The sequence below is a fragment of the Leucoraja erinacea genome, chromosome 14 (assembly GCF_028641065.1).
Source record: "Leucoraja erinacea ecotype New England chromosome 14, Leri_hhj_1, whole genome shotgun sequence".
NCBI classification, from domain to species: Eukaryota; Metazoa; Chordata; class Chondrichthyes; order Rajiformes; family Rajidae; genus Leucoraja; species Leucoraja erinaceus.
In genome coordinates, this window is record NC_073390.1 from 13,700,846 (window position 1) to 13,725,829 (window position 24,984).

At 45.5% G+C, this 24,984-nt stretch overlaps 1 protein-coding gene across 1 annotated transcript in view; it reads right to left on the reverse strand.

Annotated features, from left to right (window-relative positions):
- The window catches only part of LOC129703292 (uncharacterized), a 75,581-nt gene that overhangs the window by 48,572 nt on the left and 2,025 nt on the right, over positions 1-24,984 (reverse strand). Inside the window, exon 2 of the mRNA XM_055645642.1 lies at positions 8,071-8,278. Coding sequence (XP_055501617.1) covers positions 8,071-8,253 — 183 coding nt within the window. The 5' untranslated portion in view covers positions 8,254-8,278. The remainder of the gene's footprint in view (positions 1-8,070; positions 8,279-24,984) is intronic.

Sequence of the window (24,984 nt, forward strand, 5' to 3'; positions counted from 1 at the left end):
CAGAACTTGGGTATACTCTTGTACAATTTATATATCATTTATGTTTTTGTTCCGTTGAGTTTCTCCAGCATTATTGTCTACCTTGGAAGATTTTCATTGTACTACTACCTCACCATATCTGTGCATATGATACTAGACTTGCCTTGAGGTGACGTTTAGGTATATTATCGTCATGTGTACCAAGGTACCGTCATTTCATTTGCATGCTAGCCAATCCAATGACATAATACTATACATAAATAGAACGAAGCCAATGTAATGTACAATAGGTAGAGCAACGGGAAAGCTACGACGTGGAAAACTAGAGGTCTCAGCATAGCCTCTCAGTTCCGGAGACAACGTCCGTTGCATGCAATGGGGTAGAGGTGCCTTGGACCACACGACCACACGCCCACGCGCCCACACACCCACACACCCACCACCCACCACACCCCCCCCTCAAAAAGGCTGTCATGTGGATGAGAAGTCATTATGGAGTGTGCATTTGCCAAGATTATCTGGAAAGGGATGCAAGGAATCGTGTCGACGTTTGACTGGAGCAGCTGTGTAACAGAGTACTCTCTGATCTATCGGCTGTTCTCAGGAATGCATGCCCAGATCAACAACAACTGTTGCTGGCACAGCATTAACGTGGTGAATGATTCACAAAACGTGTTGGTTTCCAGTGCAATGAGATGTCCATAAGCAAATGCTGCTCAGCCTTGGTGCAACCAATGCAGAGATTGGAGGGAAAGACTGCAATCAAAGGCCCTGCTAGCACAGGACACTGAAAGAGACTGGCACACACCTTGGAAGCACTTGATATGTGCATTGTTGAAAAAGGCCATGTGGGTGCCATTGAAACCTTCTAAACATAATGCATTGATTCAATTACACAATAAATGTAAACAAAGACATGTACTAGAAACATAGAAAATAGGTGCAGAAGTAGGCCATTCGGCCCTTCGAGCCTGCACCGCCATTCAATATGATCATGGCTGATCATCCAACTCAGTATCCTGTACCTGCCTTCTCTCCATACCCCCTGATCCCTTTAGCCACAAGGGCCACATCTAACTCCCTCTTAAATATAGCCAATGAACTGGTCTCAACTACCTTCTGTAGCAGAGAATTCCACAGATTCATCACTCTCTGTGTAAAAAATGATTTTCTCATCTCGGTCCTAAAAGACTTCCCCCTTATCCTTAAGCTGTGACCCCTTGTTCTGGACTTCCCCAACATCGGGAATAACCTTCCTGCATCTAGCCTGTCCAACCCCTTAAGAATTCTGTAAGTTTCTATAAGATCCCCCCTCAATCTTCTAAATTCTAGCGCGTACAAGCCAAGTCTATCCAGTCTTTCTTCATATGAAAGTCCTGCCACCCCAGGAATCAGTCTGGTGAACCTTTTCTGTACTCCCTCTATGGCAATAATGTCTTTCCTCAGATTAGGAGACCAAAACTGTACGCAATACTCCAGGTGTGGTCTCACCAAGAATGCTAACATACCATTTGCTTTCTTCACTGCCTCCTGCACCTGCATGCCTACTTTCAATGACTGGTGTACCATGACACCCAGGTCTTGTTGCATCTCCTCTTTTCCTAATCGGCCACCATTCAGATAATAGTCTACTTTCCTGTTTTTACTACCAAAGTGGATAACCTCACATTTATCCACATTATACTGCACCTGCCATGCATTTGCCCACTCACCCAACCTATCCAAGTCACCTTGCAGCCTCCTAGCATCCTCCTCACAGCTAACACTGCCCCCCAGCTTCGTGTCATCTGCAAACTTAGAGATGTTGCATTCAATTCCCTCATCCAGATCATTAATCTATATTACTAAAAGTCTGATCTTGACTGCTTTTGGCCCACTGTGCTGCGATTTCCGAGAGAACACCGCGACCTACGGCGGTCATTTTTGGCCACCTCGCTCCGAGACCACGTCTGCCTTCGTGGACCAGAGGATTTTTCCCATCAATTAAAAATCAGAGAGATATTAATGTTTTTTTTAAAAATCACCATTCTCTTGGGGTGGTAGCTCAGTCCCTCAAGCCTGATCCGCTGGCAGCCCACTCACGGCTGGTGGGCTGGCAGGGTGCAAGTCCACCAAATTCAAGCAGGGTGCAAGTCCACCAAATTCAAATCCATGTTCCTACCATTTCAAGCAGGTTTCAAGACCACCAAATTCAAGTGCAGTTTCTTACCACTATGAGCAGGGTGCAAGGCCACCGAATTCAAGTGCAGTTTCATACCATTTCAAGCTGGATCCAAGGCCACCAAATACTAGTGCAGTTTCATACCACTTTCAGCAGGGTCCAAGGCCACCAAATTCAAATGCAGCTTCAGACCATTTCATGCAGGGTGAAACCACCATAAAACCACACAAAACACCAAACTCACAGTTCAGTAGACATTTAGTGCGTTCAGTTGATTCATAGCTCAGTCATAAACTCTCCCTCCCCCATCATGCAGAGTCTGAGCCACACCCACATTTCCGGGTTTTATAACCCCTCCCACCGGAAAAGGTGTGGCTTTCAGGGCAGGAGAGAGATTCTCAACATTTTTTAAACACTAATAACACTTATTTTTCATTGATTGGAAGAATTCTCTGCACCTTCTCAGCGGAGGGGGGACTGAGTAAGATGGCCAAAAATCACAGCCGTAAGTGTAGTGTTTTATCTAAAATCAATATACAGTGCAAACAGGAAGTAAGTGCATTTGCAGTAGTGCCTTTTAACTTCAAGCCAAAGCACCCAAGCCACCATTTGCAGTAAGTAGTGCCTTTCAGCTTCATGCCACCATTTGCAGTAAGTATTGCCTTTCAACTTCAAGCCAAAGCATCCAAACAGCCATTTGCAGGCAGTGCCTTTTTACTTCAAATAAACCATATTTTCATTTTCAAACCACATTAAGGGTATTCACAGTTGTGTAGACATTTGTTCAGTGTTATTCAGAGCTCAGAGAGATGTGACCCTTGGCTTCATCAATATTGCAGAGAGTGAGTGAGACACACCACTTCCTGGTTTTATAGTCCCTCCCCCTCCCTCCAGCAGGTGCAGCAGAGAGCATGGTGATTGTTTTTAAACTTCAAGCCAAAGCTCCCAAGCCACCATTTGCAGTAAATAGTGCATTTCAACTTCAAGCCAAAGCACCCAAGCCACCATTTGCAGTAAGTAGTGCCTTTCAACTTCATGCCATCATTTGCAGTAAGTATTGCCTTTCAACTTCAAGCTAAAGCATCCAAACAACCATTTGCAGGCAGTGCCTTTTTACTTCAAACAAACCATATTTTCATTTTCAAACCACATTAAGGGTACTCACAGTTGTGTAGACATTTGTTCAGTGTTATTCAGAGCTCAGAGAGATGTGACCCTTGGCTTCATCCATATTGCAGAGAGAGAGTGAGGCACACCACTTCCTGGTTTTATAGTCCCTCCCCCTCCCTCCAGCAGGGGCAGCAGAGCGAATGGCGATTTTAAAAAAAACATTAATATCTCTCTGATTTGTCATCGATGGGAAAAATCCTCCGCACCCGTAAGGCGGAGGGGGGTCTGGGCGAGGTGGCCAAAAATGACGGCCGTAGGTGGTGGCGTTCTGTCGGAAATCGCAGCACAGTAGGCCAAAAGCGGTCAAGATCAGAGATTTAGTAATATAGATAGCTGGGGTCGCAGCACTGAGCCTTGCGGTACCCCACTAGTCACTGCCTGCCATTCTAAAAAGGAACCGTTTACTCCTACTCTTTGCTTCCTGTCTGCCAGCCAGTTCTCTATCCACATCAATACTGAACCCCCAATACCGTGTGCTTTAAGTTTGCATACTAATCTCTTATGTGGGACCTTGTCGAAAGCCTTCTGAAAGTCCAGATATAACACATCCACTGGTTCTCCCTTATCCACTCTACTAGTTACATCCTCGAAAAATTCTATAAGATTCGTCAGACATGATTTACCTTTCATAAATCCATGCTGACTTTGTCCAATGAATTCACCACTTTCCAAATGTGCTGCTATCCCATCTTTAATAACTGAGTTTTGAAAAACTATCGTTAATGCATCCACTATTTCTAGGGCTACTTCCCCAAGTACTCTGGGATGCAACTTATCTGGCCCTGGGGATTTATCGGCCTTTAATCCATTCAATTTACCTAACACCACTTCCCGGCTAACCTGGATTTCACTCAGTTCCTCCATCTCATTTGAACCCCGGTCCCTTGCTATTTCCAGCAGATTATTTATGTCTTCCTTAGCGAAGACTGAACCAAAGTAGTTATTCAATTGGTCTGCCATGTCCTTGTTCCCCATGATCAATTCGCCTGTTTCTGACTGCAAGGGACCTACATTTGTTTTAACTAATCTTTTCCTCTTCACATATCTATAAAAACTTTTGCAGTCAGTTTTTATGTTCCCTGCAAGTTTTCTTTCATAATCTATTTTACCTTTCCTAATTAGGCCCTTTGTCCTGATTATATTGTTTTTTCCTGCGTAGATTTTTGAATAAAGATATTATGAATAAAGATTAATTTTGAAATAGAAGAAAAAAAGGGATTTGTAACATTACCCAATGAAAGTCTGACAAGTTATAACTAGCTCACTGGCTGTCTTTGGAAAAGGAAGGTGAGATGCTGTTACTGTGGCACCAGGCAACATTGAGATAATGAAGTGACATTTCAGGTCGAGACCCTTCTTCACACTGCCTGTCCCGCTGAGTCACTCCAACATTTTGTGTCTCTCTTCAGTATAAACCAGCATCTGCAGTTTCTTTCTACACATTTCATCTGCTCCACTGCGAAATCCCCTCAAGGTATGTCTACTTTGAAGAAGTTCTCCTCTCTCCGATGAGAATTCTTCAACACCTGCTCTTGTTGCTCCCCCTCTGTGATTCCTCCTGCTCTCCAAGCTGAATTCCCACCATTCTGCACTCCTGTATTCAATATGCCAATCTCCTACATATTTCCTAACTCAACATTCTAGGTCTCTGCAATCTTCCACTGCTCCGTAGCATTTCATATTTCTCTCTTCTACCAAAGCCGCACCATCATCCAGCAAAAGCATAAAGAGCCTATCCCGCTTAGACGATTTTTTTGGTGACTGTCGGTGACTGTCACAGTCGTAGCAGGCTGCCGTAAAAGAGGCACTGGACCCCCCTCCCTACGACAATGTCTACGACAACCTACCACGTCAAGTTGACGTCAAGCTACAGCAACCGGCAACCCATTAGGACGTTCTCCTACGACACCTACAACAGCCTCCAACCACACAGGCGACAACCTAGGACAACCGAAGTCAACCTACGTCCACCCGCGACAAGCTACGACAAGCAGTGACCCTGTCGGTGACAACTGAAGTCAACTGAAGACAATTCAGTCGCTGGTACCTGTCGCCGGTTGACGTAGGTAGTCGCCAATGGAATTCACCGAAGCAGCACCCGGTGACAACCAACGTCTCCTGGCGACAACCTGCGTCATCCTGGCGGCAATCTACGACAGCAGCTACGACTGGAGAAGACAAACTACGTCAAGCCCACAGTCGGCGAAAAGTTTTGAACATTTCAAAATCCAGTGACGACCAGAAAACGTTACGACTCTTTATACTCTTGGTTTATACTCTCTAGAATTTAGGAGATTGAGTGGGGATCTTATAGAAACTTACAAAATTCTTAAGGGGTTGGACAGGCTAGATGCAGGAAGATTGTTCCCGATGTTGGGGAAGTCCAGGACAAGGGTTCACAGCTTAAGGATAAGGGGGAAATCCTTTAAAACCGAGATGAGGAGAACTTTTTTCACACACAGAGTGGTGAGTCTCTGGAACTCTCTGCCGCAGAGGGTAGTTGAGGCCAGTTCATTGGCTATATTCAAGAGGGAGTTAGATGTGGCCCTTGTGGCCAAGGGGATCAGAGGGTATGGAGAGAAGGCAGGTACGGGATACTGAGTTGGATGATCAGCCATGATCATATTGAATGGCGGTGCAGGCTCGAAGGGCCGAATGGCCTACTCCTGCACCTAATTTCTATGTTTCTATGCTTAGGCGACTTGAGGAACATACAGGCGTCACCCGGCGACCATGTGGTGACAGCCTAGTCGCCTGTAGTCGCCGATAAAATCGCCTAAGTGGGACAGGGGCTCTATACTATCTTACAATTATTGGTAACTATTTCATGCTTTTCACACCTCCTCCTTCCATAATTACCAAAAGCACTCTGCCCACTCAGCTTCCAAATGCTGCATCTCCCATGAACTCTGTATTCTAAGCTCTTGAAAATCTATTTTTTATATAAAACACCACAGGCTTGACGTTGTCTTCCTTTTGGTGGATAAACAAAGCATACCATGTATGGGGCAACAAACAATCTGCTGGAGGAACTCAGCGGGTCGAGCAGCATTTGTGTGGAAGGAGTTTCATTGTCGATGTTTCAGCTGAAAACCTGCACCAGGACTACAATGTGTGGAACCAGAGTATTCACATGGCTGCTTATGCCAGTGGTGTTGTTCCAGTCATGCTCCAAGTATATCGTGGTTCATTTTTCAGCACGCATTATTCGACCTGTTGTGCAGTTTGTGGTTATTAATACTGAGATGCTGCATGATTGTAGATAGAGTTGTTCCTTGTTGATGCCAGAGTTCCACAATTAAAGTAGCATCTGACCACCAAAGTCAACCACAACTAGCAATTCTCCCTGGGGTTACTGCAGCAATGGTGAGAGATAGGTTGAACTGGGCAGGTTGCGGCCTTTGTGTTCAGAAGCAGCATGCTTAAATTCCTGTCTCGGGGCTAGAAATGCAGAGTGAAGCATGCTGCACAGAAGGGAAGCAGCAGGCAGGAACTGGCCAAGGGAACATAGATCTTCTAGCCACAGTCTACAAGAATTCCCAGAAATATAAGCAGCTAAACACCAAAATTGCTAATGTACAAAACCAGGAAGAAAACAACAGGTCAGGCAGCATCAATGGTGACAGGAGAAAGGACAAAGTCAACCTTCATTTGAAAAAGGATCATAGAACTGTGAATGCTAACTATTCCTCTTTTCCACCAGTGCTGCTTGATCTGTAGACTATTTCTAGCAAGCTATGTTTTTGCTCAGAGGAGAGTCATAGAGGCATAGATTATGCAGCACAGAAGCACGTTCTTTGGCCCAACTTGTCCAGGCCAACCAAGGTGATATTCTGAGCTAGGCCCATTTGACTGCATTTCCGTTTAAACCTTTCCTATTGATCTGTCTGTCTAAATATGCTTCAAATATTGTAATTATACCCACTGCTACCACTCCCATTGATAGTTCATTTCACTGTATAAAAACCCGCCCCTCACATCCCTTTAAATCTTTAACCTCTCACCTTAAACCTATATCCTGAAGAAGGGTCTCGACACGAAACATTACCCATTCCTGCTCTCCAAAGATGCTGCCTGTCCCGCTGATTACTTCAGCATTTTGGGTCTATCCTCTAGTTTCAGACTCCCTTACCGTGGGGAAAAAGACTGTGACCATTCATATTATCTATTCCCCTTATGATTTTATAAACCCCTATGAGGCCACTCTTTAGCCACCCACGCTCCAAGGTCAACAGTCCCAGTTTCTCCTTATAACTCAAGCCCTCCATTCCTGGCAGCATCCTTGTGAATCATTTCTGCACCCTTTCTAGCTTAATCACATACTTCTTGTGCTAACCATGGAAACTAGAACTCCAGGTGCAGTCTCATCATAGTCTGGCATAGCTGTAACATGACATCTAAATTCTAGTAATTAATGCCTTGTCCGATGAAGGCAAGCAAGCCATATCACCTTCTTTACATTTCGTTGTCTCTGTACTGTACACTGACAATGACAATTAAAATTGAATCTGAATCTGAACTGAATCTGAATCTTTACCACGGTGTCAACCAGTGACACCAATTTGTACCCCTGGACCTCACTTGTCTCAGTTAAATTCTATCTGCCAATCCTTTGCTCACTTGTTCAGCATAGCACATTAGGTGAGACTTTTTTTGTACTTCTCAACTTCTACCCAGACTTACGAGTTTGTTGCACTCAGCAGAATTACCTGCCCGTTAAAGGAAATTGTAACAATAAAAAAAATGAACGCTGTGTGTACCTTTGTGGGTATTTCTTCATTTTCAATACATTTCTGCAGGTGATGTGCGAGCATTGAGCAGACTGCACTGGATGACTGAGCACAGTGCCGTTCGTAAGTTTTCAGAAATTTTTGAACAGTGACTGAAACATTTTTGTTCTTCTCCGTCTTACTATTCTTCTTCGTCTTCTTCGGTTTCTTCATCTTTCATTTTTCAGGCCAAGCTATACTAAAAGAAGCACAACACAAAAATTACACAGCAAAACAATAACGTCGCTTGGCTCAAAAGTCAAAATTCAAACACATTGCATTTGTTTAAACTTCATGGCTTGGTTCGGCAACCTGAGCGTCCAGGAGCAGAAAAGGCTGCAAACAATGCAAAAGTAGTAAACACTGCCCAGTCCATCATCGGTTCTGACCTCCCTACCATCGAGGGGATCTATCGCAGTCGCTGCCTCAAAGAGGCTGCCAGCATCATCAAGGACCCACACCATCCTGGCCACACACTCATCTCTCCGCTGCCATCAGGTAGAAGGTACAGGTGCCTGAAATCTGCAACATCCAGATTCAGGAACAGCTTCTTCCCCACAACCATCAGACTATTAAACACTACTTCAAACAAACTATGAACTATAACAACCTATTGCACTTTATCTGTTTACTGATGTGTGTATATATATATTCTATGGTATATGGACACACTGATCTGATCTCTATTTATGACTACAATATCCTATTGTGCTGCAGCAATGCAAGAATGTAATTGTCCTATCTGGGACACATGACAATAAACTCTCTTGACTTGACTTGAACTACAGGTGCACAACCTTTTATCCGAAGATCCAAATAACGAAAACCTCCGAATAGCGACATTTTTTCGGTCCTTGAAGAAAGGTCCTTGAAAACGTTCACCGAGGGCGGCCCGCAGAGGTGACAGCGGAACCTCCGGTCGGTCCTTGAAGAAAGGGGAACTAAATCCCCATTCATAAAAGAGAAGGTGAGGGTATATTGCGCGGGAGGGTTAATAATTGACAATATGCTGCTACCTGCCAGCTGAGTTAAAAAGTTCCCACGGTAGACTCACGATACACAGTGTATTGTGAGTCTTGCGTGGGAACTTTTTAACTCAGCTTGCAGGCAGCAGTAGATTGTCGCTCCCTTCAGTTTCACCCCACCTACGCCCCTCTGCTTCCCGGCCATGTGTGTGACCCCTTCCCTCCCCTCTCCAGCTCCCCGCCCATTGCACCGGCGCGGGGGCTTTGTACTGTCTTCACGTCGCGATGCTAGCAGCACAGTGCCAGTCACCGGAGACGTCAGGACCAACGGAACACCGACCCCCAGGCCCACTGCAAGCACGGAGATCCCAGATCAGCAACTCCAGCCCAGCCCCGTTCCAACTCCAGAGGAACACGCTCCCCGTAGGGGCAGAAGCTGATGGTGTGCAAGTGGTACGTCTTGTTCTTGGGGTGGCGCAGCTCGGGCTGTGGGCAAACTGCCACTTGTCGCCATAGCGGCCCATCGGGGAGCGGATTCCTCTGGAGTTGGAGGGGGAGGGGGGTATTGTGCTGTTTGATCGCCCCCTGCTATCCCAGGGACAGGGAGACACAGCGGCTTTTTAGACTGGTGGGCAATCATTTCCAAAGTTCTGCCCACACAGTCAGTACACCTCTCCTACACTGCATTTCATACAAACATTTATTCTGCAAGAAAAAACAACATTGAAGACTCAAACTCGCGACCGAGTAACTGCCGGGATCAAGGCGCAAACTCGCAACCTTGCGGATATGAGCCGAGCACTCTACCACTGAGCCAGCCATTAAAATCTACGCTAAAAAATTTCCATTCCGAAGACCGACAAATTCTGAATTACGAAAAGTGTCTGGTCCCAAGACTTTCGGATAAAAGGTTGTGCACCTGTACAAGTATCTCACAGCAACCATTTCAAGATGACACATGGAAATCGCTCAGGAGAAAGATTTCACAGCATGTAAAACAGATGGGTATTAAGTATTTCAAGTTTTAAAAATCAGAGCAGTTACTAAACTAAATTACCTTTTTTTCCATATTATAGCTTTATGAAGCATTCCCACCCTTCCATTAAATTTCATAATCCCTCATAGCATGTCTGCGGAGTCTCAGAAAAAGACACCACTTTTCCCACTGAGTTACTGTAACCATTCGCAAACCCAAAGTTGAACCACAAGATTTAAAAAATAATTTTACTCTGGAGCCCAAAACAAACACAAAGCACTACTACCACTCTACACTGAATGCTCACAAAACAAAAAGATTCAATGCAAAAAAAAAGGAAGTTACCATTTCACATTGTTCATCCATCTCATCAGAACTCATAAATCACATACCTCATCGACACGCAAAGACTGTTCAATTCTGAACCAGTTTGTTGGTTACGATTGAGAGTAAGAAAAATAGCATTTTTCATGGAAAACCATATAAACATTACATATTTTAGTTTAGAGGTACAGCCTGGAAACAGGCCCTTTGGCCCATCGAATCAACGGCGACCATCGATCACCCGTTTCCACTAGTTCTATTTTATCCCACTTCCTCATCCACTCCCTACACATTAGGGGCAATTTTATCAAGGCCAATTAACCTACAAACCTGCCCGTCTTTGGAATGTGGGAGGAAACCGGAGCACCCCAAGGAAACCCACCTGGTCACAAGGAGAACGTGCAAGTTCCATACATACAGCACCCAAGTTCAGGATCAAAGCCGGGTCTGTGGTGCTGTGAGACAGCAATCTATTGTAGTTAATCTTAATACAGATATCGAGGGGATCTGGAATGTTGGCAGGAAGGCGATACCACGGTAAAATATCAGCCACAAACGTACATGTATGTTAGGCTGCTGTGGAATGTTAGATTGCTTGGGATCCAAGGAGAGTTAGCGGACTGGATAAAAAAATTGCTTCATGAAAAGTAGCAAAGGGTGATGATGGGTGGTTGTTTTTCGGACTGGAGACCTGTAACTAATGGTATGCCTCAAGGATCAGTGCTAGGACCATTGTGGTGTGTCATCTATACCAATGGCAGATCTCTTCTTCTTCTTGCGTATGGCGTGCACAGCCTAAAGTTGTAGGACAACTTGTTCTATTTGATCTTATTTGATTGTGCACGCCAGGTTGATTGCATTTGTCGAAACAGGACGGACCAATTGAAGGTTGCAGTCTCCCACTCCACCGATGACAGATGAGAACGTATAAGGCATTATTAGCAAGTTTGCAGATTACATTAAAGTGAGTGGTGTTGTAGATAGTGAAGATGGATGTCAAAAATTGCAGCAGTTGGGCAGGTGGACTGAGGAATGGTTGATGGAATTTAATACATACAGGGTGTTGCCTTTTGGGAAGTCTAACCAGGGCAGCACCCATACAGTGAATGGCAGGGCTCTGGGGAGTGTTGTAAGGAAGAGGGATCTACAAGTGCAGGTACATAGTTCCTTGAAAGTGGCATCACAAGCAGATAGGGTGGTCAAGAAGGCTTTCGGCACATTGGGCTTCATCAGTCAGAATATGGAGTATAGAAGTTGGGTGTTCATGTTACAGTTGTACAAGACATTCGTGAGGCCATATTAAGAGTATTGTGTTCAGTTTTGGTCACCCCGTTATGTTGTTAGGCTGGCAAGGATGCAGAGAAGATTTACGAGGATGTTTCCAGGAGTCAAGGACCTGAGCTACAGGGGGAGGTTGAACGGGCTGGACTTATTCCTTGGAGCATAGGAGATTGAGGGGTGATCTTATAGGGGTGTATAAGAGCATGAAGGGATTAGATAGGGTAAATGCACAGTCTTTTACCCAGAGCAGGAGAATCAAGAACCAGAGGACATTGGTTTAAGGTGAGGGGAGAAAGATTTAATAGGAACCTGAGAGGCTTTTGTTTTAAGTAATCACGCAAAGGGTGGTAGGTGTATGGAAAGAGGTGCCAGAGGAGATAGTTGAGGCACACACCATCACAATGTTTAAAAAACATGTGGACTCATCAGCGGAGATGAGGAATCAATGTACAGGGAGGAAGTGAAACAACTAGTGGACTGGTGCGGCAACAACAATTTAGCATTAAATGTCGACAAAACAAAGGAGATGATTGTGGACTTCAGGAGGTCGCAGCCAAAACACATACTCCTCAACATCAGTGGCACCACGGTGGAGAGAGTGGAGAGCATAAAGTTCCTCGGAGTGCAAATTACAGACAGTCTCACCTGGTCCAGGAACAACACTGGGATTATTAAACGGGCCCATCAGCAACTGCACTTCCTGAGGAACCTCAAACAGGCCTCACTCCCCACCAACATCCTCAGGACTTTTTACAAGGGTACGGTGGAGTCTGTACTCACGTACTGCATAAATACGTGGTACTCCACCTGCAACTGCTCGGACAGGAAGGCTCTGCAGAGGGTAGTGAGGGGAGCAGAGAGGATCATTGGCGTCTCCCTACCATCGGTACAAGAACTGTTCCAGAGCCGCTGTCTGAAAAAAGCTCTGAAAATAGCTAAGGACAAACTGCACCCCCTCCACACACACCTGGATCTCCTGCCATCGGGCAAGAAATACCGTAGCATCAAAGCCCGGACTACCAGACTGCTAAACAGCTTCCTGCCACAGGCTGTGAGGCTGCTAAACAGTCACTCCACCTGATTCTGCAGCTTTGCACTGACAATTTAATAACTCTGGCACTGGCCACTCAAATCAGCTGCCCTGGACATTTTAATGATTGTTTTTACTGTATTTTAATTTTGCTGTTTTACCTGCTTTTAACTATTTATACTGTTTCACCAGGGACTGGATTGTTTTTACTGTTATCATGTGTGAAATGTTTTAAGTTTCATGTGCGATGCTCCGATATTCCCTGGGAAACGTCTTCTCATTTTGCACTGTACAACTGTTGCTTGCAAGATGACAATAAAGGTTGATTGATTGACCATTACACGGATAGGATAGGTTTAGAGGGATACGGGCCAAATGCAGGCAGGTGGGACCAGTGTAGATGGGGCATGTTGTTCTGCATGGGAAAGTTGGGCTTATGCGCCTGTTTCCATGTTGTATGACTCTACAATGTATTTTATACACAACTATCTGCATTTCCAAAACACTGATATAGAAATGTCTAACAGAAAGGTTGTAAGGTGTACAAAATCATCATGGGATGAACAGAAGGAAGCTATTCTAATTAGAAGATGTTAAGGAGTCAGATGACATAGATTCATCTCGAAGGGCAGAGACAAAAAGAGTGATGAAGAAAATTATTTGTATATAAAGAATATCAATGATCTGGAACTTACTTCTTGTGGGAATATTCAAAAAGGAATTGGGTAGGGAGAGATAAATAGGGAAAGAACAGGTTAATAAGGCTTCAATCAGCAGATGGTGAATCTTGTGGACGTAGAACAAGATCATATATCACAGGAACTGTCTGTGCCGTACATCACTTAGTTAATCTAATCTCCTCTGCCTGCTCATGATCCATATCCCTCCATTCCCTGCATATCCATGTGGCTATTTAAAAGCCTTTTAAATGTCACTGCCGTATCTGCCCCCACCAACTCCCTGGCAACTCGTTCCAGGCACCCACTGCTTTCCATATAAAAATCTTAGCCGCACATCTCCTTTACATTTTGCCCCTCTAACCTTAAAGCTATGCCCTCTAGTCCTTGACATTTCTACTCTGGGAAAAAGGTTCTGATTGTCTATCCTCTTTATGCCATTCATAATAATACATACTTCTATCAGGACTCCCTCAGCCTTTAGACTTTAGAGTCCGCACTGACCAGCAATCACCCCGTACACAAACACTATCCTACACACTAGGGACAATTTACAATTTACAGAAGCCAATTAAACCTACAAACCTGTACGTCATTGGAGTGTGGGAGGAAACCGGAGAACCCAGAGACAACCCACGCAGTAACATGGAGAACATGCAAACTCTGTGCAGATAGCACCCGTGGTCAGGATCGAACCTGGGTCTTTGGTGCTGTAAGGTAGCAACTCTACCTCCGCGCCACTGTGCTGCCCCTCCAAATACTCCAAATGTGGCCTAACCAAACTCCTAAAAAGCTGCAATATTACTTCCCAACTCTTATAGTTATGCCCTGATCAATGAAGGCATGCATATCATAGCCTTCTTTACTGCTCGATCCACATGTTGCCCATTGAAACCAGCTATGGAGTTGGACCCCAAGATCCTTCAGTATGATTCAGATTAGTTCATTGCTATATACAACAAGGCTCAATGAAATGATTGAGTTCCTCTGGCAAACTGTTTGTTGCTCGAGGTTAGTTGGGTTGTATGATAAATCTTGTGGCATCTATCCTAGGTTCCATTCTGTTGCTTGCTCATTCTGGCTTTTGGCCTAACCTTCCCTCTCCACTGCAATCCTGCCACATGCTCTTCGAGTATCGCAACAGAACTGGATCTTTGTTAGATGAGGCTATATCAAGGGGGGGGCGGGGGGTCTCTATTTAGGTCTCCTCTCAGAGGGTTGACATTCGCAAACCCAGATAATAGTGCATAGCAAGTCAATAGCCTCCAAGCCCTGATTCCCCTAATTCCAAAAACAATTACCTTTTCAGGCCCCTATACTGGTCTAAAGGGCTGATTATTCCTGAAAATGCCAGCAATCCATTACCATTTATCACTGCAGCTCCAAGGAAGTTCAAAAATCCTGCCATGTTATACGTGGCACAGTGTCAATTATTTCATTGATTTCAATAGAGAGACAAGGTTGTGATAAAGTATGGTATGTGCCAGGTAAATTGCATTTCTTTGTGACAATTGAGGCTCCTTCAATGGATTTATATCATATATATCATAGAACTGTATGCATCATAGAATATGTAGTGTGTCAGATTAAATCCTAATGGAGCAGTAGGCCATCATTAGTAGGATGCTGTTAAAAATGTTTAATGAACGTGCCACAGGAGGTCTGCACGCCTTCAAAATCATCATCTGGTTTATAGACCTACGGTTTTAAGAAGGTCCCAGCCTCGAGCCAGTAAGTTTATAGATATGACCCCCACTCCAGAGGTTCACACTCAAAGGTCTAGAGTTATAGCGTTATTGTCACCCTGTGAGTATGTTTACTTTCAGATGAGATCAGACTTACGAGGATGTTGTCAGGCCTCAAGGGCCTGAGCCATAGGGAGAGGTTAAGCAGGCTAGGACTTTATTCCTTGGCGCGCGGGAGGATGAGGGGTGATCTTTTTGAGACAAATAGATCAGATAGATGCACAGATTCTCTTGCCCAGATGAGGGGAATCAAGAACCAGAGGCCATAGGTTTAAGGTGAGGGGGGAAAGATTTAATAGGAATCCGAGGGGTAACTTTTTATATGGAACGAGCTGCCAGAGGAGGTAGTTGAGGCAGGTACTATCGCATATGGTATATGGAACGAACTGCCAGAGGAAGTAGTTGAGGCAGGTACTATTGCAAAGTTTAAGAAACATTGAGACAGGTACATGGATAGGCGAGGTTTAGAGCGATATATGCCAAATGCAGGCAGGTGGGACTAGTGTAGATGGGACATGTTGGCCGGTGTGGGCCAGTTGGGCCAAAGGGCCTGTTTCCATGCTGCAAGACTCTATGACTTGATGAGATGTCTACCCAATGTCCTGGATAATATTTATGCCTCACCACAACATACAACCTGATCAGTGTTAATGATAGTGGGGGCTTCCAGAGTGAAGATTAGCAGTCATGTTTCCTATTTTACAATTGACCACGCGCGAAAAAGTACTTAATTGTTGAAAAAATACTTGAAGGCATTCTGAAAGGGATGCAGAAAGCGCTATCAAAATATGTCTTTCTGTAGAATTTCCAAGTTTAGTGCTGCAATTCCTTCCATTACTACTTCTGGACAATTAAATATTATTAACACATTTGCAATGACACAAACATGAAACAATGAAGAAGAACATTTGGAATGTGAAACAAATGTAATTTTTTAATTATTCTCGCAACTTCACATAAAAGAGCAGGATGTGGTTTGTGATGTGCTCTGTGCTTGTATTTATTTTGTTTTCCATTTATCTATATGATAAACTCAAGAGGAATGGCATTGTTGCTGGTGACATCAAATTAGGAGTTTGGCAAATTGTGAGGAGTGCAACAGAATCCAGATGAATAAAATAGTTGAAGATATGACAGGTAGAAATCACTGCAGAAATTGGTAAAGAATAGAAGAACTGAAAAAATCCTAAACATTAAGAATGCACAGATAATAGTGATGTGGATATACAATATTTTTTTTGAATGTGGAGTGAAAATTAATTCAGAATTGGCTTACTTATAAAAGACAGAGGATTGTGGTGGACGGGCTGGAGGTCTGTGATCAGTGGCGTTCCACAGGGATACCTACTTGGACCTCTGTTAGTCCTGATATATATAAATGATTTGGACATAAAAGTAGATGCTTTGGTTAGTAATTTGCAGATGACACCAAGATTGCTGGAGTTACAGACATTGAGGAAAGCTGTCAAAATATTCAGCAGGCTACAGATCAACTACAGAAATATTGTATTATAATGTATTGTATTCAAATTTATTGTCATTGTCTCAATTTGAGACAATGAAATGAATTTCCCTTACAGGCAGTATCATAAAAAAAATAATAAATAAATAATAAAACATATTAAAAATAAAATTGAAATTGAATTAAAAAAAAGAACAAACACAGAAAGTCCACGACACAACATAACAAAAATGGCACCAAGGTGAGGATGGCACCATAGTCCAGCCAGCCTCCCCTCCGTGTTCATCCATGGTCGGGGCCTTCCGAGCACCCGCAGTCACCGCCCCGGGTGGCCCGATGTTCAGGCCCTCACGCCGGGCTGGTGGAACGCCGACGCCGAACCCCGACGGTGAGCATCCTCCTCCTCAGCGGCTCGGACAGAGGGATCGCAGAGGGATCGCAGATGGAGTTTAATCCGAGCAAGTGTGAGGTGTTTCACATTGGGAGATCAAATAGAAGGGGGAAGTATACAGTTAATGGCAAGACTTCGAAAGCATTGATAAACTTTGGGGTCCTAGAAAGTGACAACAGCTATAAAGCAGTAAAGAAGACGTATGGTATACTTGGCTTCTTTGGGGTATTAGCTATCAGGAGAGGTTGGACAAACTTGGATTATTTTCTCTCGAACCTGGAAGTAGAGGGGGGAACCTGAAAGGAGTCTATCATATCATATCATATCATATCAGTCTGAAGAAGGGTCTCAACCTTCGCTTCATAGATGCTGCCTCACAAGCTGAGTTTCTCCAGCTTTGTGTCTACCTTCTATCATATCATAAGAGGCTTAGATAGGGAAGACAGTCAGAACATTTTATCCAAGTTGCAATATTCTACCACTCCCCCAAAGCCCCTAACTGCGCAGGTGCAGCTCATTTCCCCTCATCCCTGAGCACTCCCTTCCCCTCCTCTTCACGTGTGGGAGGGGAGGGAAGTGGGGTGGGTGGTGAGGGGTGGGAGGGAAGGAAGGGTGCGTGTGGACGGGTAGGTATAGGAGGGTGGTGCGGCGAAAAGGGGGTGTTGGGAAGCGGGAGGGGTGGGTGTGTGTGTGTATGTGTGGGTTTGTGGGGGTGTGTGTGTGTGTGTGTGTGTGTGTGTGTGTGTGTGTGTGTGTGTGTGTGTGTGCGTGTGTGAGTGTGTGTGTGTGTGTGTGTGTGTGTATGTGTGGGAGTGTGAGAGCGTGTGTGTGGGAGTGTGTGTGGGTGTGTGTGGGGGGGGGGGGGAGTGTGTGGGTGTGTGTGGGAGTGTGTGGGGGGGGGTGGGTGTGTGTAGGGGGATGTGTGTGGGGGGTGGGGATTGTGGGGCGGAGGGAGTCTGGGCGGGGGGGTCTGTGGGCGACGGGATGTGTGGGCGGTGGCAATGCAATGTGGGGGGGGGTGGGTGTGTGTGGGCGGGGGGTTTTGTGGGGGGGGGAGGGGTGTGTGGACGGAGGGGAGTGAGTTCGGAGAAAAGACGGGGGAAGAGCCATGTGGGAGAGGGGGGCATCATGGGGGAAGGGGGGGAGGAGTCAGCGAGGGGGACCAGAGGGGTAGTGGCCAAAGATCTTATAGCGAAGCAAGATGGATTACTCTCACGCAAAAGTGAGGTACGCTCATGGGCGGATTCATGGGTGATTATAGGACACATTTTAGCAACCTGACTCCGCCATCTTGTTCCGCCATCTTGCTCCGCTTTCTTGCTCCCGCCTTCTTGCTTCCGGCCAAAGATTGGATGCGGGGCCCGGGGCAGCGGGGAGAGAGAGTGCGGGGTCCGGGGCAGCGGGGAGAGAGAGTGCGGGGCCCGGGGCAGCGGGGAGAGAGAGTGCGGGGCCCGGGGCAGCGAGGAGAGAGAGTGCGGGGCAGCGGGGAGAAGGAGTGCGGGGCCCGGGGCAGCGAGGAGAGAGAGTGCGGGGCCCGGGGCAGCGAGGAGAGAGAGTGCGGGGCAGCGGGGAGAGAGAGTGCGGGGCCCGGGGCAGCGGGGAGAGAGAGTGCCCCAAGACAATGTTTCTTATTTACAATGTTTCTTATTTAATGTCCCTTGTCTAGTCTGAAATAAAGTTCATTATTGGATTAGAAGAAATATAATTGTGTGTGTTATATACATTTATATAATTTTCATGTATGTGTGTTTATAAACATTTTATTCTTTAACAAGAATCAACAGAATTATGAACTAACAGAATTATGAATCTAACCCTATATCACGCACAAAAAGTCCCCCCCTGTCAATCACCCTGCGAGTCGGGTCGGTTCCGGTTACTACAAAATCAACTCAAACACTTCTTGTGTAGCCATTTAAAAAGAAATGATTTAAAAAACATTAGAAAAGACAATTACCAGAATCAAATTTTATTCTTGACAAGAAGTTTGAACTGACAGATTTATGAATCTGGCCCACACAAACTGTTGCCCCGCAACATTGATTACAGTGCGAGTCGGGTCGGGTTAGGTAGGCTCAGGTTGCTAAAATGGGCATGGAAAATGCCCATGATCCCCTCCATAGCGTACTACACGTCAGTCCATTGCATTTAGCAGGAGTAGCCTATCTTGCTTCGCTATAAGATCTTTGGTAGTGGCTGGAATTGGCGGTGCGAAGGGGACTCATAGTGGGCGCTGGTCGTTGGTCGTTCTCCTCCGCCGGGATCAGAGTCTCTGCTTTCCATTTGGTGACATTGGGACATCTCCAACTCTGGGCTGGGCTGGGTCTCCCTCGCTGGGCTGTGCTGGGTCGGGTCTCTGATGCTGGGCTGCTGCTTGGGGCGGGGCTGCTTGGGGTCCCTCAAAAAGTCCGGTTGGAAACCTGTGCCGACCATTCTCAGCTCCAGTAAAGACGCGATGGCGCAGGAAGGGGTTGACCGTCCCGGGGAGTGACAGGGGAAGAGACTAATCCACGCGGCGATGGAAGACAGGGGGGGCGGGGGGTCTCTATTTAGGTCTCCTCTCAGAGGGTTGACATTCGCAAACCCAGATAATAGTGCATAGCAAGTCAATAGCCTCCAAGCCCTGATTCCCCTAATTCCAAAAACAATGACCTTTTCAGGCCCCTATACTGGTCTAAAGGGCTGATTATTCCTGAAAATGCCAGCAATCCATTGCCATTTATCACTGCAGCTCCAAGGAAGTTCAAAAATCCTGCCATGTTATACGTGGCACAGTGTCAATTATTTCATCGATTTCAATAGAGAGACAAGGTTGTGATAAAGTATGGTATGTGCCAGGTAAATTGCATTTCTTTGTGATAATTGAGGCTCCTTCAATGGATTTATATCATATATATCATATATATCATAGAACTGTATGCATCATAGAATATGTAGTGTGTCAGATTAAATCCTAATGGAGCAGTAGGCCATCATTAGTAGGATGCTGTTAAAAATGTTTAATGAACGTGCCACAGGAGGTCTGCACGCCTTCAAAATCATCATCTGGTTTATAGACCTACGGTTTTAAGAAGGTCCCAGCCTCGAGCCAGTAAGTTTATAGATATGACCCCCACTCCAGAGGTTCACACTCAAAGGTCTAGACTTATAGCGTTATTGTCACCCTGTGAGTATGTTTCCTTTCAGATGAGATCAGACTTACGAGGATGTTGTCAGGCCTCGAGGGCCTGAGCCATAGGGAGAGGTTAAGCAGGCTAGGACTTTATTCCTTGGCGCGCGGGAGGATGAGGGGTGATCTTTTTGAGACAAATAGGTCAGATAGATGCACAGATTCTCTTGCCCAGATGAGGGGAATCAAGAACCAGAGGCCATAGGTTTAAGGTGAGGGGGGAAAGATTTAATAGGAATCCGAGGGGTAACTTTTTATATGGAACGAGCTGCCAGAGGAGGTAGTTGAGGCAGGTACTGTCACATATGGTATATGGAACGAACTGCCAGAGGAAGTAGTTGAGGCAGGTACTATTGCAAAGTTTAAGAAACATTGAGACAGGTACATGGATAGACGAGGTTTAGAGCGATATATGCCAAATGCAGGCAGGTGGGACTAGTGTAGATGGGACATGTTGGCCGGTGTGGGCAAGTTGGGCCAAAGGGCCTGTTTCCATGCTGCAAGACTCTATGACTTGATGAGATGTCTACCCAATGTCCTGGATAATATTTATGCCTCACCACAACATACAACCTGATCAGTGTTAATGATAGTGGGGGCTTCCAGAGTGAAGATTAGCAGTCATGTTTCCTATTTTACAATTGACCACGCGCGAAAAAGTACTTAATTGTTGAAAAAATACTTGAAGGCATTCTGAAAGGGATGCAGAAAGCGCTATCAAAATATGTCTTTCTGTAGAATTTCCAAGTTTAGTGCTGCAATTCCTTCCATTACTACTTCTGGACAATTAATTATTATTAACACATTTGCAATGACACAAACATGAAACAATGAAGAAGAACATTTGGAATGTGAAACAAATGTAATTTTTTAATTATTCTCGCAACTTCACATAAAAGAGCAGGATGTGGTTTGTGATGTGCTCTGTGCTTGTATTTATTTTGTTTTCCATTTATCTATATGATAAACTCAAGAGGAATGGCATTGTTGCTGGTGACATCAAATTAGGAGTTTGGCAAATTGTGAGGAGTGCCACAGAATCCAGATGAATAAAATAGTTGAAGATATGACAGGTAGAAATCACTGCAGAAATTGGTAAAGAATAGAAGAACTGAAAAAATCCTAAACATTAAGAATGCACAGATAATAGTGATGTGGATGTACAATATTTTTTTTGAATGTGGAAGTGAAAATTAATTCAGAATTGGCTTACTTATAAAAGACAGAGGATTGTGGTGGACGGGCTGGAGGTCTGTGATCAGTGGCGTTCCACAGGGATACCTACTTGGGGGGTGTGTGTGGGGAGTGTGTGGGGGGGGGGGGGTGTGGGGGGGTGGGTGTGTGTGGGGCGTGTGTGTGGTGGGGGTGTGTGGGGGGGGGTGTGGTGGGGGTGTGGGGGTGTGTGTGTGAGAGTGTGTGGGGGTGTGTGGGGGTGTGTGTGGGAGGGTGTGTGTGTGGGGGGGTGTGTGTGGGGGGGTGGGGATTGTGGGGCGGAGGGAGAGTGGGCGGGGGGGTCTGTGGGCGACGGGATGTGTGGGCGGTGGCAATGTGTGGGGGGTGGGTGTGTGTGTGGGCGGGGGGTTTTGTGGGGGGGGGTTTTGTGGGGGTGTGTGGACGGAGGGGAGTGAGTTCGGAGAAAAGACGGGGGAAGAGCCATGGGGGGGGAGAGGGGGGCATCATGGGGGAAGGGGGGGAGGAGTCAGCGAGGGGGACCAGAGGGGTAGTGGCTGGAATTGGCGGTGTGTTGGGGACTCACAGCGGGTGCTGGTCATTGGTCGTTCTCCTCCGCCGGGATCAGAGTCTCTGCTTTCCATTTGGTGACATTGGGACATCTCCAACTCTGGGCTGGGCTGGGTCGGGTCTCTGATGCTGGGCTGTGCGCTGGGCTGCTGCTTGGGGCGGGGCTGCTTCGGGTCCCTCAAAAAGTCCGTTGGAAACCTGTGCCGGCCATTCTCAGCTCCAGTAAAGACGCGATGGCGCAGGAAGGGGTTGACCGTCACGGGGAGTGACAGGGGAAGAGACTAATCCGCGCGGCGATGGAAGACAGGAGAAGAGATTGATCTGCGCCCGGGCGTTTTTTAAGATTTTTAAACCTCGCTAACGTTTACGACATTCCACCGATCGGAATGAAAATTGGTGCACTTGCAGCACAAGAGAATGGTGAGTGAACTGGCAAAAATTTGTAGCACTATCGCGAACCGTTTTTAGGCAAATAGAAAGACCACCAAACCGGAAGATAACAAGATCAGAGTTTTAACCATGTAGTGATAGATAGATGGATGGCGAGGCAAGTTTTTTTTGACACACAGAGGGTGATGGGTACCTGGTGCACACTGCCAAGATTGGTGATGGAGGCAAATATAATAGTGATTATTAAGTGGCTTTTAGGTGGACATATGGATATACAGCGAATGGAGGAATGTGGATCATCTGTCTGCAGATGAGATTAGTTTTTCTTAGCATCATACTCAGCACAGACGTTGTGGGCTGAAGGGCCAGATCCCATTGCTGATATTGGACTTTGTCTATAGATCTGACGCGCTGCAATGCCAAGATCCATATTCCTCACTCTGTATCTTCCCCTTTGCTCTACCTATTGTACTTGAGTTTAACGACTATATTTATGTATCGAACAGCGTGCAAAACAAAGTTTTTCACTTCACGACAATAATAAACCTAAACCTAAATCCAATTACTGTTCTTTGTTCTATGTCCAATAGTACATTGAATGAAGATGCTGAATTAACACAAAATATGAATGGGGGAGGGGTGGGGGGACAAACTTTGGAATATTGTACACAGTTCTGGTTACTGTAATATTGAATATGGATCAGTGCCATTTTAAATGCACAAGATTCCCTAGAACATATACTATGGTTACAAATTACACCCAAGCATTAGATGAATGGAGTACCTACAATTATATTTCAAAACAAAGAACAATTCTTTTTAAAATAAACAAAAACAGATTGGTTCCATTCTTTAGCAAATCAGAATTAAGAACATTATATCAAATTTAAAAAAATGGAAATCTTGCATTTCCGTTACACTTACTGTGCCAGAGAATGATTAGCAATCAGTGAAGTTCCATAGTGGGTGTGATCATTGTTACTGCCCCCCTCCCCATTGGGTCATAGAACCTGCTATGTCTACCTTAGAGGACAGATGGGTCGTTGTTTTAACATTTCACCTGGAAGAAGTATCTCTGATGACAATGAATGGCGGTGCTGGCTCAAAGAGCAGAATGGCTTCCCCCTACACCTATTTTCTATAATGCAGCATTCTCTCAGTGATCACCAGAGATTTAGACCAGATTCTTGTATTCACATCATTTGAATCAGCAAACTTCTAATTCTGGGGGATTGGTTTGATGGAACCTTTAACAACTCTAACTCTGTTGCTAGAGTCAACTGAATGCTGGAATCGTGGACAAAGCGAGGAGATAGAATCATCGTCTTTTGGTGATAAATAGCCTTAAGGGGTGATTGAAGGGGAGAGTTATAAAGCTATACCAAATGGAAACAGAGAAAGAACATGTGGTAGGAACAAAGGGCCTTTGAACAGATTTTCCAGATAGCAGTTTCTTACAATATGTAGTGGCTGGAGACTAGAAGACTTACACTATTTGGCTATTCTGAAAGGAAATATAGGGAAAAAGGCAGAGATCTAGGGTTAAAGTGCACCATTTATGGGGATGTGCAAATGTCTTTATTTCAATAGTGACTATGTTAAAAATATTTCATTTTTAATAAAGTCCTTTGGTTGTTTCCAGGTCATGAAAGGCATAATGTATTTGCAGATCTATTTTTTTAAATATTCTCATGAAACATAGAAAATAGGTGCAGGAGTAGGCCATTCGGCCCTTCGAGCCTGCACCGCCATTCAATATGATCATGGCTGACCATCCAACTCAGTATCCTGTACCTGCCTTCTCCCCATACCCCCTGATCCCTTTAGCCACAAGGGCCACATCTAACTCCCTCTGGCCTCAACTACCTTCTGTGACAGAGAATTCCAGCGATTCACCACTCTCTGTGTGAAAAATGTTTTTCTCATCTCGGTCCTAAAAGATTTCCCCCTTATCCTTAAACTATGACCCCTTGTTCTGGACTTCCCCAACATCGGGAACAATCTTCCTGCATCTAGTCTGTCCAACCCCTTTGCATTTTACATATTTTGAATTTTGCATATACTACCTCACATGACTAGTATCACTGAAAGGCTTGCTTGTCTCCCTGCTGTATAGCTCTATGACTCCCCCCCCCCCCCCCCCCCCCCCCCCCCCCCCCCCCCCCCCCCCCCCCCCTCCCCCACCCCCCCCCCCCCACCCCCCCCCCCCCCTTAAGTGTCAGCAAATTACTTATTTAAACTATCATCCATACTGACTTGTCCATCCAGGGCCTCCTCCATTGTCAGAGTAAAGCCACACGCAAACCGGGGATACAATGTCTCTTATTCTGCTCGGGCAACTTACAACCCAATGGTATGAATAATGAATTCTTCAATTATAGTCGCATCTCTCCACCCCACCCCACCACTGACACATTTCTCCCATTACCCTGCTCTCCCGACCCCCCATCCCTGTGTTCTTCCACCAATGCTCCTCCCTCTGACTTTACATATCACCTCTCTTTCATGCTCTTCGCTTTCTACCTGACACCCTTTTGTCTCGTTTACTTCTCTAGCCCTTGTCCATCCCTCCCCATCCCCTCGCCTGTATCCCCCTATCATTTGCCCGCTGGCTGTGTGCCGTCCCCCACCTCTCTTCCAGCTTTCTCCCCCACACCCGCAGGCTCCGTCGACCATAAGATGCCTGACCCATCCTCCAGAGATGCAACCTCAACCTGCCCCGCTGAGTTACTCCAGCACTTGGTGTTCTCTACTA